The sequence below is a fragment of the Geotrypetes seraphini genome, chromosome 2 (genome assembly GCF_902459505.1).
Source record: "Geotrypetes seraphini chromosome 2, aGeoSer1.1, whole genome shotgun sequence".
NCBI lineage: Eukaryota > Metazoa > Chordata > Amphibia > Gymnophiona > Dermophiidae > Geotrypetes > Geotrypetes seraphini.
In genome coordinates, this window is record NC_047085.1 from 403,449,961 (window position 1) to 403,462,012 (window position 12,052).

Sequence of the window (12,052 nt, forward strand, 5' to 3'; positions counted from 1 at the left end):
TCCTGTCGCTGATGTACTTGAAAAAGGATTTATCTCCCTTTTTAACCTTTCTAGCTTATTTTCTTCCATCCGGAGTTTGGCCTCCCTGACTGACGTTTTAACTTTCCTAGATTTCAACATATAGGTTTCTTTTGCTTCCGGTATTTGTGACTGTTTGTAGGTCACGAAAGCTTTTTTCTTTTGTTTTACTAGTTCTGAAATCTCCTCGGAGAACCACTGTGGTTTAATTATTCTGCGCCGCTTGCTCACAGTTTTTATATATATGTTGGTCGCTTCTTGTAGGGTTGATTTCAGGGCAGACCATAGTACCTCAACACTGTCTAATGTGTTTTGCACTTGCAGTTTTTTGTGGACATAGTCTCCCATGCTTTGAAAATCTTTTCTTTTAAAGTTAAGGACCTTAGTTGATGTATTTGATCTAGTGGCTTCTTTCTTCAGGTGGAACCACACCATGTTGTGGTCGCTGGAGCCCAAGGTTTCTCCCACCGCTACTTCTGTGACGCTGTCTCCATTGGTGAGTAACAGGTCCAGGATTGCCCGATCCCTTATACAAAGTATGCTCTAATGCAGTGGTTCCCAACCCTGTCCTGGAGGAACACCAGGCCAATTGGGTTTTCAGGCTAGCCCTAATGAATATGCATGAAGCAAATTTGCATGCCTATCACTTCCATCATATGCAAATCTCTCTCATGCATATTCATTAGGGCTAGCCTGAAAACCCGATTGGCCTGGTGTTCCTCCAGGACAGGGTTGGGAATCACTGCTCTAATGGACCGAAGCTTCCAGAAAGTAAAAAAACCCTTTCTAACCAAAGAGTCCACCTGGTCCTTCATGGTTAGGCCCTGGTCCAGTATTACACTCAAAACCTTCATAGTAGATTGAATAGGATGACTAAGTTTATTGATGCACAATGATGTTTTAGTATCAAGCAGGTGTGAATAACATTGCAGAACCAGAATGTGAAATGGTTTGGGAGGAAATATACCCCTTTGCCTAGGGTTTACTGTGAAGCCAAAGGTAAATACTAAACGTTTCTCTGCATGTTTGTGAAGGTGGGGGCAAGACACTTTCCTGATCTCCTAACTCAGCACTTCTAATGAAACTATTGGACAATAAGAATTGTACTAACCTTTAGAGGAAACTTCAAAGGAACTGATATTACTCAAAGCTGTACCAGCAGGGCACAGTAGCTAAAGTTATAGAAGCTCTAGTAAGTTGTGCAGTTTCAACGGAGAGCTAATTGCACAGCTGATAGCAGAGCAGCTGCTTAGCACTGTGAGAAAGACATGTTGCAAACATTTGATTTTCTGAAGGCATTTTGTGGCATCCTTTTTGTTTTTTGTTTATGGATCGTTTCTCCCACATGATGTGGACAATGTTTGTTTGTGTCATATGATTTATCTGAATACCAATACCAGAAGGAAAATAAAGAAAATCTTTTGTTTGAATCTAAAAGTTGGCTTGCTCAGTCACTCCAGGGAACCGCTCGGCTGGGCGCTGTGTGTGTGTGGATCAGGACAGCACCTTAGAACCCTATTCCCCGCCACAATATATACATACAGTATGGGGTTCATAATAAAAAAAATATCCAAAAAGCGGCCTAAGTCGGTACTTGGACTATCAAAAGGACAGATCGTCTAAGTACCAATAATCAAAACTGGTTTTAGATATATCTAAAACCAGCTTAGGCCTTTTCACTGCCTCTGTATGCCTAGAGTGAAAAGGAGGAGTGGATAGGGCAGGAGGTGGACGAGAGGTGGGCCGACCTAGACGTAGTCATCTGGCAGCCATAATCAAAAATGTTTGACATGTTGCCCGACAGAACTTATACGTTTTGACTTAAACCGAGCCAAAACAGGTAAAAGTTCCAAATCGGGTCAAAGAGCTGATTGTGGCTGCTGCAATCAGCTCAGCAGCCCAGGCAACCCATCCCCCCCCACCCCCCCAGGTAACGATTGCAGCAGGAGAGATGCCCAATCTCTCCTGCCATGATCCCCTGTGACCTCCCCCCAAAATCTTCCCTAGCAGGAGAAATGCTCAATCTCTCCTGCCACGATCCCCTGCACCCCCACTCCCCGAATCTTCCCCGGCAGGAGAGATGCCCAATCCCTCCTGCCAGACACAACCCCCCCCCACCCTGGACACCTGCAATATCATTGGCAGGAGGGTGCCAACAGCGACTGAGTCGCTATCTTTAGTGAATCTGGGCCTTAGTATTTAGCATGCACTAATTGTTAGCACATACCAAATCCATTAACACATCTTAGTAAAAGGACCCCATAGTGAATCCACATATACAATTTCATTCTCTACACCATGCAGAGAATATCACATTACAATAATATGCACAAAACGCACCTTTGTAAAAAAGTACCACAATCTTCTGGAACGCCTTCATAAAGTGAATGTTGTCGTAACAGTATTCCTGAACCTTCTGGAGAAGGATGAGTTCGGACTGTCCTTGTGTGCTGAACACAGCCAGGAGGGGGGCATATTGCTAAAAAAAAGAAAAGAGACATAACCAAAATAATGAATTATCTATTCAATTTTGTTCAGTGAATTTAAGGCAGGTTTCATGGTGAGATCTGACTGTGCACCTCAGGCTAAGAGTTTTTGGGACTCATTTTCAAAACACTTAGACGCACAAAGTATCATAGGTTTCTGTGGTACTTTGTGTGTCAAGTATTTTGAAAATTAGCTTCTTTCTTTCTACAGTTCACACAAAGGGGTAATTTTTTAAAGGCATTGTCATGTGTCCACATACTTTAAGAAAATGACACCACATGATGAGCATACAAACTGAGCCAAAGTTGACCACCATTCCTTGAATTTGCCCACCTTCTCAGATTTTCTAGTTATGTAAGTTTCAAAATAATATGTATTTTGTGTAAGCGCTAGGTGCCATTTGAAATTTATTTCATGACTTTTGGCACTGCTGTTATGCATGTGTTTTTGACTGTGTACATTTTTGTTGTGACCTGCTTTGGGAAAAGTGGGATACAAATAAATAAAACAAAAACAAAAAACCCAGTAACTTATACATATCATATTCCACCATTTTCCACTCAAAAAAGATATAGCAGAATTACAAAAGGTACAGAGAAGGGCAATGAAAATGATAAAGGACTACTTTTGACTGCTAGCTCCTCTAAATTAAGATTGCATACTCAAATTCTGACTTCTGATTTCTTCTAACCCTTCCTTTTGTAGTTTCCCTTATTTGTCTCATCTTCTATCAATTATTGTATTTCTATTCTTTCTTTCCTTATGGTATTGTCTGTCCTGTACGTCAGGTCTACGTTATTTGCATTGTTTCCCTGAATGTTGTTATTTTAGCTTTGTATATCGCTTTGAATTTAGGATTAAGTAATTAATCAAATCTTAAATAAACTTTAAACTTCCCTATGAGGAAAGGTTAAAGAAGCTAGGGCTCTTCAGCCTGAAGAAAAGATGGCCAAGAGGAGATATGGTCAAGGTCTATAAAATACTGGGTGGAGTAGAAATTGGAGATGTGAATCACTTGTTTACTCTTTCTAAAATTACAAGGACTAAGGGACACTGAATGAACAAATCAGAGAAAATATTTCTTCCTTCAATGTGTAATTAAACTGGAATTTGTTGTCAGATGATGTGGTGAAAGCTTAGTAGGATTTAAAATAGGTTTGGATAACAGACTAAAAGAAAAGTCCATAAGCCATTATAAAGGTAGACTACGATGCACCTCAAGAGTACTGCAGGACATGAAGCTCAACTAGAATACCACAACCTGGAATATCTTTATACTACTAAATAGGATAACTTGGTTTTTGTATTCTTGACTATCTTGATTTTAAAGATTTATTTATTTAGATTTTTATCCCATCCTCCCAGTAGCTCAGAACGGTTTACAAGTAAACATTCATAATGGAGTGAATTGGACATACAAGATTATACAGTAAATTTAAATACTTTGACATACGAGACTGTGCAGCAGTGCAAATATAGGGACTATACAGCAAATAAAGAACAGTAGTTTAAACATAAGTAGTTTAGTTTAGATACAAGTTATTTGAGTATAGGCTGAGAGTGGACTATACAGAAATTTAGGCAGAAGATTAGAATGGAGAAAGAAGGGTAGAGGTGGGGTTTAAGGAGTTGGGTTTAGACTGAGGGTGATCTTTAGTTGAAGTGGAGGGTCTTTACCATTTTCCGGAATGTCATTAGTGAGTTCTGTAGTCTGAGTTGAGGGGGGAGTTGGTTCCAGAGTTGGGGAATGAAGTGGCTGTAGGAGCGTTTGCGGGTGGTTTCTGAGAAGAGGGACCTTCCAGGGGGAATGCATAGGCATATCTCCATTTCTGAGCGGAGGGTGCGAGTGGGGATGTAGATGGGTAGCTTGGATTTTATATAGGACGGGGTGGTGGCATAAATTATTTTGTGTGCTATTGCCAGGGCCTTGAATGCACAGCGTTGGCTAATTGGGAGCCAGTGTTCAGTGCGGAGTGCTGTGGAGATGGGATCATGGTAGTTGAGGCTGTGTAGGAGGCGGATAGCTGCATTTTGGACCTGTTGGAGGCACTTGAGATCTTTTTTGGTTATAAGGTCATCCTATGTTTTTATAATAAATACAGAACAACACAACAATATCATCAGTCAATAACATTTTACATTCATACAGCCTATAACATTAAAGATCCTATGACATGTTGTGACGGTTTGAGTCAACAGATAAAGAGGAATCTCCCTTTGCCTAGCGCAGTGAGAAACAAAACAAAAGAATACACAATACAACACAAGGGATTTCATTGACAGTTCCTATGGAAAGTCCCAATAAAATCCCTATTGTGACACCGGCTTTGCCTTTCTTTTGTTTTGTGTGACGCTCTGAATGGCATTTTAGAAAGGATGCTCAAATTGGTGGGATATAACTGTTGCTTGATTCAAGTGGCGGTTTTTGTTTTAATGATTTTGGTAGACATATTTGGTCTTAGAGAGAGTATGGGAGAATAACGTTAAATATATGAGTTGGAGTTCTAATTCTCTGATGCTAGCGGTGTCAGTTAGAATGCTACTGCCAAACGTTACAAGTTACAGTAAAAGCTATATAGATCCTGTACAGTCTCCGGAAGAAAGCAGAAAAGTAAAAAAGAATGACTGTCAGTGTGTCTGGGAAACAGCTCTCAGAACTGTGAATGGCCATTAAGTGATTGGTTAGTGAGAGACAGTGAGTTGCTCGCTTCACAGGGATATGGAAATATCGAAAAGAATATTGGATTCAGTTGTCAAGTTTCCTATCCGTAGAATAGTTGCTCAACCCGGTCACATGGTATCTCATGCAACCAGTTTATATGAAATATATTCAAAATCCATATATTGCTTCATTTGAAAAATCCTGAATCAACCATCCCTAATTTACTGGAATTGATTGATTGTTTTGGTAAATTTTCTGGATATAAGATAAATTGGAGTAAATCAGAGGCTCTTCCATTGAATGTACACTGTGTAAAAGGAATACTTGATCCATTCCCATTCCTTTGGAAGAAAGAGGAAATAAAATACTTAGGTATAATGATTCAAAAGACATTGGAAGATACAATTACAGTAAATGAAAAATCCTTATTGTTGAAGGTCAAAGAAATGTGTGAGCATTGGAATCCATTGCATCTTTCTTGGTGGGGGAGAGTCCAAACCATCAAAATGATGATTTTGCCTGTAGTTTGTTACCAAATGAGTATGTTACCAATCTATTTTCAGTTATAGAAAACTAAATGGGATTCTTTCAAAATCTCTTTGGCTTGGTAAAACTCCTAGAATAGCCTTAGTATCTTTGCAAAAATCTCAATCGATGGGAGGGGTAAATTTTCCAAATTTTTACAGATATCATCAAGCTTTTATTTTGCGTAAGGGTTTGTATTGGATCCTTCCTGAACTCGTGGAGAATCTACCGGATTGGTTGATTCTTGAGTCATCTTATGGCTCCACTTCATCTTGATATATAGCTAGGTAGGACTTCTCAATGCAAAAACAGATAAATGAAGTATACATCTGACTTATGGAATAGATTAACTGGATCTTCACATACACTCAGAATTGTGAGATTTGACCAAGAGCTGTGGCTCCTATAGCCAAAACCACTGCCCCATCACTGTGTATGACTTTATGACAAAACTTTAAGTGAACGTGCTATTCAAACAATAAGACTATTTTTCAATGGCAAAAGAAAGGAAAAAAATTCCCACTTAGCTTTCAAGTGTTTAAACAGGTCCCAACATGGACCATGTTTCGAAGTTCTTTTTCAAAGAACCCAAAAGGTGATATAAACTGCTCAAATGCCAAAGAACTGATAGTAGTGTGATTCGGGCTCTTGATCAAATCTCACAATTCTGAGTGTATGTGAAGATCCAATTAATCTATTCCATAAGTCAGATGTACACTTCATTTATCTATTTTTGCATTGAGAAATCCTACCTATGTGGAGGGGCATAATCAAAAGGGACGTCTAAGTCTGTTTACGTCCATCTCGCAAATTGTCCAAAGTTAAAAAGAGCCTAAGACACATTTTCGAAAGAGACGTCCAACTTTTTTTGACTTTCGAAAATCGTCTAATTATACGTCCTGCCTATCTGATCGTCCAAGCCACTAAATCGTCTATCTTTATACCACATTTTCATCCAACTTTCCGTCCAAGTCCAAACGCCTAGAACAAGCCCTGTTGGACATGGGAGGGGTGTGCAAAGTGATTGGCTGCACACCCAGACATGCCACCTAAATAGTGGGTACCTTACAGGCACTGCTGTGAACTTCACAAAAAGGGTGCCATGGCTTCTCCTCCCTACAGCTCCCTTATAGGTTATGGTGAGCCCCCCAAACCACCTCCAGAATCCCCTAGACCCACTTATCTACCTTAATAGCCCTTATGGCTGCAGGAGCCACTTATGTGCCAGTAAAAAAAGGGCTTATGGGCATGGGTCTTCTTCTCTATGGGTCCCTAACCCACCCCCAAGATGACTTAAGCTGCCTCTGGGCTGGACGACTAGGCTTTCCTATGCCAGGCGGCCAGGTGATGATGGTCTGGAGGCTGAAATTTAAAGTTTTGAATATGATTTTTATGGGGGAGGGGGTTGGTGATCACTGGGGTAGTGTGTGGGGGGTCTGTGCTATGTGTTTGAAGTGCTTATCTGGTGAGTTTAGGTGGGTTTTTGTGACTTAGACCATGTTTTACATGGTCTACGTCACAACGTCCAAGTTCCGTCTAGGCTCTGTTGTTAAACTTTCGGTTATACATGCTGTACGACTAAGTCTAAGCCGGCCCACGTACTGCCCAACTCCCGCCCTCGACACGCCTCCCGACATGCCCCGTTTAGCTTTGGACGTTGAGCGGCACTATGAAGGCCTAGGTCGTTTAGAAATATGTCCAAAACCCGGTTTTATTATCGGCACTTGAACGTTTTTGAGAAATGTTCGTCCAAGTGCCGACTTAGGCCGGTTTTTGGATGTTTTTCTCTTTCGATTATGAGCCCCATAGTATTTAATTACTTTGACTTCCTAGTCCTTTATGTTACGATAGAACATATTTCTCCACTTAATCTACACCTTGTGACTTAGCCCATTTCATCTTAGCCATATTTTGAGCATCAAGCTTCCTAGAATTTACAAAGACAACATTATTTTTCATTCAACCTGGACTACGTTAAAATTTATAGATTCTTTAACTTCTATTCCAATACAGCAAACTAAGGGCTCCTTTTACAAAGCTGCGTTAGCGTTTTTAGTGCATGCAGCATTTTAGCACGTGCTAAACCTGCGCTATGCAGCTAGAACTAACGCCAGCTCAATGCTGGCGTTAAGGTCTAGCGCGCGGGGCAATTTAGTGCATGCTATTCCACGTGTTAAAGCCCTAACGTGGCTTAGTTAAAGGAGCCCTAAATGTCAATCCTTATGGTTGAACTCCAAGATACAAATCGGTGAGTCTAAAATGCTCTGGAAACATTGGTTGCAGGCAGGCATGATGTAATTTTGAATGGAAAATTGGTATCTTTATTACAGTTACAACAATCATTTGATATTTTAAAATCTCAAAGTTATAAATGTTTGCCATTTATAACCTTGGGATTGAGAAAGGGTTCTCTGACTGGCGCAATTTAAAAAGTCAGTATAGTTTGCCTAGTCTATGTTTCCAGGCAGATTTTCAAGGACATCAGGCCGCCAAGTGGTATGAATTAATTTCTGAATATTTGGCGAAAAAACCTAAAACAAGTTTGAGAGACATTTGGAGCATAGAAACAAAGCAGAATATTTCTGTTATGGAATGGCCACGGATTTGGACTTGGAGAATAAGATGTACAGCATCAGCATCTATGAGACAAACTTGGTTCTTTTTGTTATATAGAATATTTTGGACCCCTGTTCGTTTACAAAAATTGGATAACTCAAAATCTAATAGATGCTGACACTGTCAAGTTGAAGTAGGGACACTGGATCATCTTTTATTTTATTGCCCGTTGATACTCAATTTCTGGAAGTCAATTTGGTGCAAAATCAACCTGGTTTTAGGTGTCTTTATTCCACTGTCATATGATGTGGTTTTATTTGGGACATTGTTAACACTTAATAGTCCAATTGACAAATATAAAAATAGACTTATTATTATTATGACAAGGATGGCCATACAATTAATTACTAGAAATTGGAAAAACTGGGATGGGTTGAATTTTTCTTTTTGGCGGGAAACACTTTGGGCCTGTTTTATGAAGCCATGCTAGCGGTTGCGCTGCGGTAACGGCAGAACAATCTGGGAATAGTAAGATTTTTAAAGAGATTTGGAGTCCACTGGAGTCTATTATTTTTAATATTTGATAAAATATTGCTTTTATTTACCTGTTTTAATTGTCCCTTACAATCTTTTTATATTGTACACAGTCTAGACATTTGTTTTGATAGACGGTATATCAAAAATAAAGAAACTTGAAACTTGATTTGTTAAGCAACGAAATGATTCATTCCTTAGTTCCCGGATTTAATTTGGTTTCCACACACATCCAGGTAGGGAGGGAGGGAAAGGTAGGAGGAGGTGTTAGGGTAATTTGTTTCAGTTATTTGCAAATTTGATATTTGATATTTTTGAATGTATAATTATTTGATATTTTTGAATGTATAATTGTTGCACTTTTTATATGCTTTGAAAATCAATAAAGATTTATAAAAAGAATGTTTTATCAAAATGCAGGAAACTCACACCATATAAATACTGTTACTTTAACAGAAAAACTACGATTCTGTTAAAGTAACACAAAAGTAAATGTGGTTTCATGGCAGTACATTTCTCTTGTCAAGCACAATGGCTTTCTTTTATATTTTCACCCTTTAATTTCTTTGGCTGTGTTGCTCATACAAACAGGATAGTGCTATAGATTGATTGTGAGTATGTTATGACTAGTATATTGTATGTATCTTTAATTTACTGGATGTATGGTTAGCTTTGGTATAAATTGTTAAGTATTTTAACTGACGTTATTTTCCTTTTTAACTGTTGTAAACTGTTCTGATGTTTATATTGAGAAAGTACATTAAACTTTAAAAGTATTCCTACCTTTAGGTGTTTGAGGGCCTGTTCTGCAACCAGCTCTTCTTTCTTATTCCATTCTACCGCATTCATTACACAGGTCCACAAAAGTCCAATCACCGCTGACTCTGGCAAATCATTTCTCTTCATTTCTTCCTTTACATAAAGCACTATCTATGGAAGAGGAAAATCTCCACGTCAAACAATGTCATCCATGCAATCCCATGAAAACACTGGTTCTCAGCTCTGGTCCTGTATTGGGCCACACGTAGATCTGGTTTTAATCCACAGTTTATATTTGTCAGGTTTATCAGAAATAATTTGGTCTAGAAACCAGGGTGGGCTTTTACAAAGGTGCACTGCAAAAGGGTCTGCAGGTTAGTTAGCTTAGAATGGTTGCCTGAAAACCAAACCTATTTGTAGTTCTCAAGTACTAGAGTTCAGAATCTCTATAACTGAAGTTGTTTCCTTCAATCCTTCAAAATAGCAGCAAAGGTACAGGATGGCAAAAAAAATAAGAGAACATTTTGGCCACTACAATTTAGCAACAGATCTCTCTTGCAGGTTATACATTTTTCTTCTCTTAAGACATTTGCAATTTCCAAATTGTCCACATTAGAACAAAACACTAAGGGGCTGATATTGAGCCTGTAGCAGACAGCAATTACAAGGGCATGACAATGTCCTGGATATTTAATGCTGGGTCTAATTGGAGCACTGACATTGAATACCTAGGTCTTTGGTAACCACCAGGAGTTATCTAGGTGCTGGCTGGTATACAGACCAATATCCAAATAACTGTCCAGGTTATTAAAGGGTTGATACATTTCTATAATAAAATCAAATAAAACAAACAACTTATAAAATGATGGAAAAAGAATGAAAACATTCATAGTAAAAGTAAATAGAACAATAAAAACAGATAAAAAAACAAAAATGCACTTAAAATACAACAGATACTATCTCTAAAAAATTAATTTCAATAAGACAAATATTATTAAACATCATTTCCCACAGGAGATCTTTGTTCAAAATCTCAACTTAATTAAACATAACAACTATGGATATCTGCACATGGATAGAGAAGAATATGAAGTGCATGCATTATACCTCTCCTGTCTTACACATGCCTATCCTCCCTCGCCCAGAAATACATCTTCAGTATAGATACAAATCACATTTTGGAGGGTAATTTCAGACAACTGATCAAAGTGGGTGAATTGTTTTAAATCAGACAGTGACATGATTTTTTTTATGTGTGTATAAGAGTATATGCTTTCTTTGGCTTCTCAGCTATTGCTGGTCCCATTCCCAACAACTGTTTGGCTAAACCAGGGGTGCCTAATACGTCGATCGCGATCGACCAGTTGATCGCTCAGGCAACCCCAGTCGATCACAGAGCTGGGTTCCCTTCCCTTCTTTTTTTTTCCCCTCCTGACTGGCCTGCCTTTTGAAGAACGCCGGCCAATCAGAGTGCTGGCAGGGCAAGGTGAAGGGGGATGAAGATTAGTGCACTACAGAAGAAAGAAGACTGTTGAGGTAAGAGCCAAGGTCTTCTTAGTGCTGCCCAATTCGAAATCGATTCACAACGGGTGAATCGATACGATTAAAAAAAAAAATAAAAAAAATCAGCCTCCCAATTCTGTGATTGACCCTCCCCCCTAAAGCAGGATCGGCAGCGCAGCCTCTCGCTGGCTAACTGCCACTGCTCCTGCTTTAGAGGACGAGGGGGGAGGGTCAGTCGGGAAGTCAGCTTGTTCTGTCCCCGCCGCGCCCCACTGTCCTCTGGGCCCCTCAGGCTGTCACTGCTGGTGGAGGAGGAAGAGGAGTCCTCGGCACAGAGCAAGCTGCCGGAGAGGGCGGCAGAGGGGCGTAACACGCTCTCGTCCTTCTAGCGGTGGACATGCTTGAAGGAGCGGGGAAGGGAGAACTTGAAGTAGGAGTAGATGGGCTTGTGTGGGTCGTCGGTCGGGTTTAGATAGCAATCGGGAGGGGTGCTGGTCGTGGAGCCGCTGGCCGGGACATGTTGATGTGGGAGGGCAGGGAGGAACATGCAAGCCTTCCGAGGGTACAGGGCAGGCCTTCGGGGGGGGGGGTGTGCAGACCTTCAGGGGGGACAGGCAGGCCTTCAAGGGGTAGTGCTGGCCTTCAGGGGTGGGGTGCAAGCCTTCAGGGGAGGGGGGCTTGGACACAAGGGATGATGTGGAGGGGGGATAGAGATACTGGATAGGAGGGTAGTTGGGGAAAAAAGGGAGAGATGGTGGACCCTGGGGTGGTGGGGAAGGAGGGAGAGATGCTGGATGAAAGGGTAGTTGAGAAAAAATGGATTTGTGGAAAAAAAAAGGAAAGATGCCAGACTTCCAGGGGAGGGAAGGGAAACGGAAGGGGAGGACAGAGATAGAAGAAGGAAGACGGAGACCCTGGCAAGCAAGTTATCAGAAGATAACCAGAGCCTGGGACCAACAAGATTTGAATAATGACCAGACAACAAAGGTAGGAAAAATGATTTTATTT

General features: G+C 40.3%; 1 protein-coding gene across 3 annotated transcripts in view; it reads right to left on the minus strand.

The window, feature by feature from the left end:
• The window catches only part of BZW2 (basic leucine zipper and W2 domains 2), a 201,782-nt gene that overhangs the window by 12,798 nt on the left and 176,932 nt on the right, over positions 1-12,052 (minus strand). For all 3 annotated transcript variants that reach the window (XM_033930967.1, XM_033930966.1, XM_033930968.1), the window contains 2 exons: positions 9,566-9,712; positions 2,359-2,497 (listed from right to left, as the gene is read on the minus strand). In XM_033930967.1, the coding sequence (XP_033786858.1) occupies positions 2,359-2,497; positions 9,566-9,712 (286 nt within the window). The remainder of the gene's footprint in view (positions 1-2,358; positions 2,498-9,565; positions 9,713-12,052) is intronic.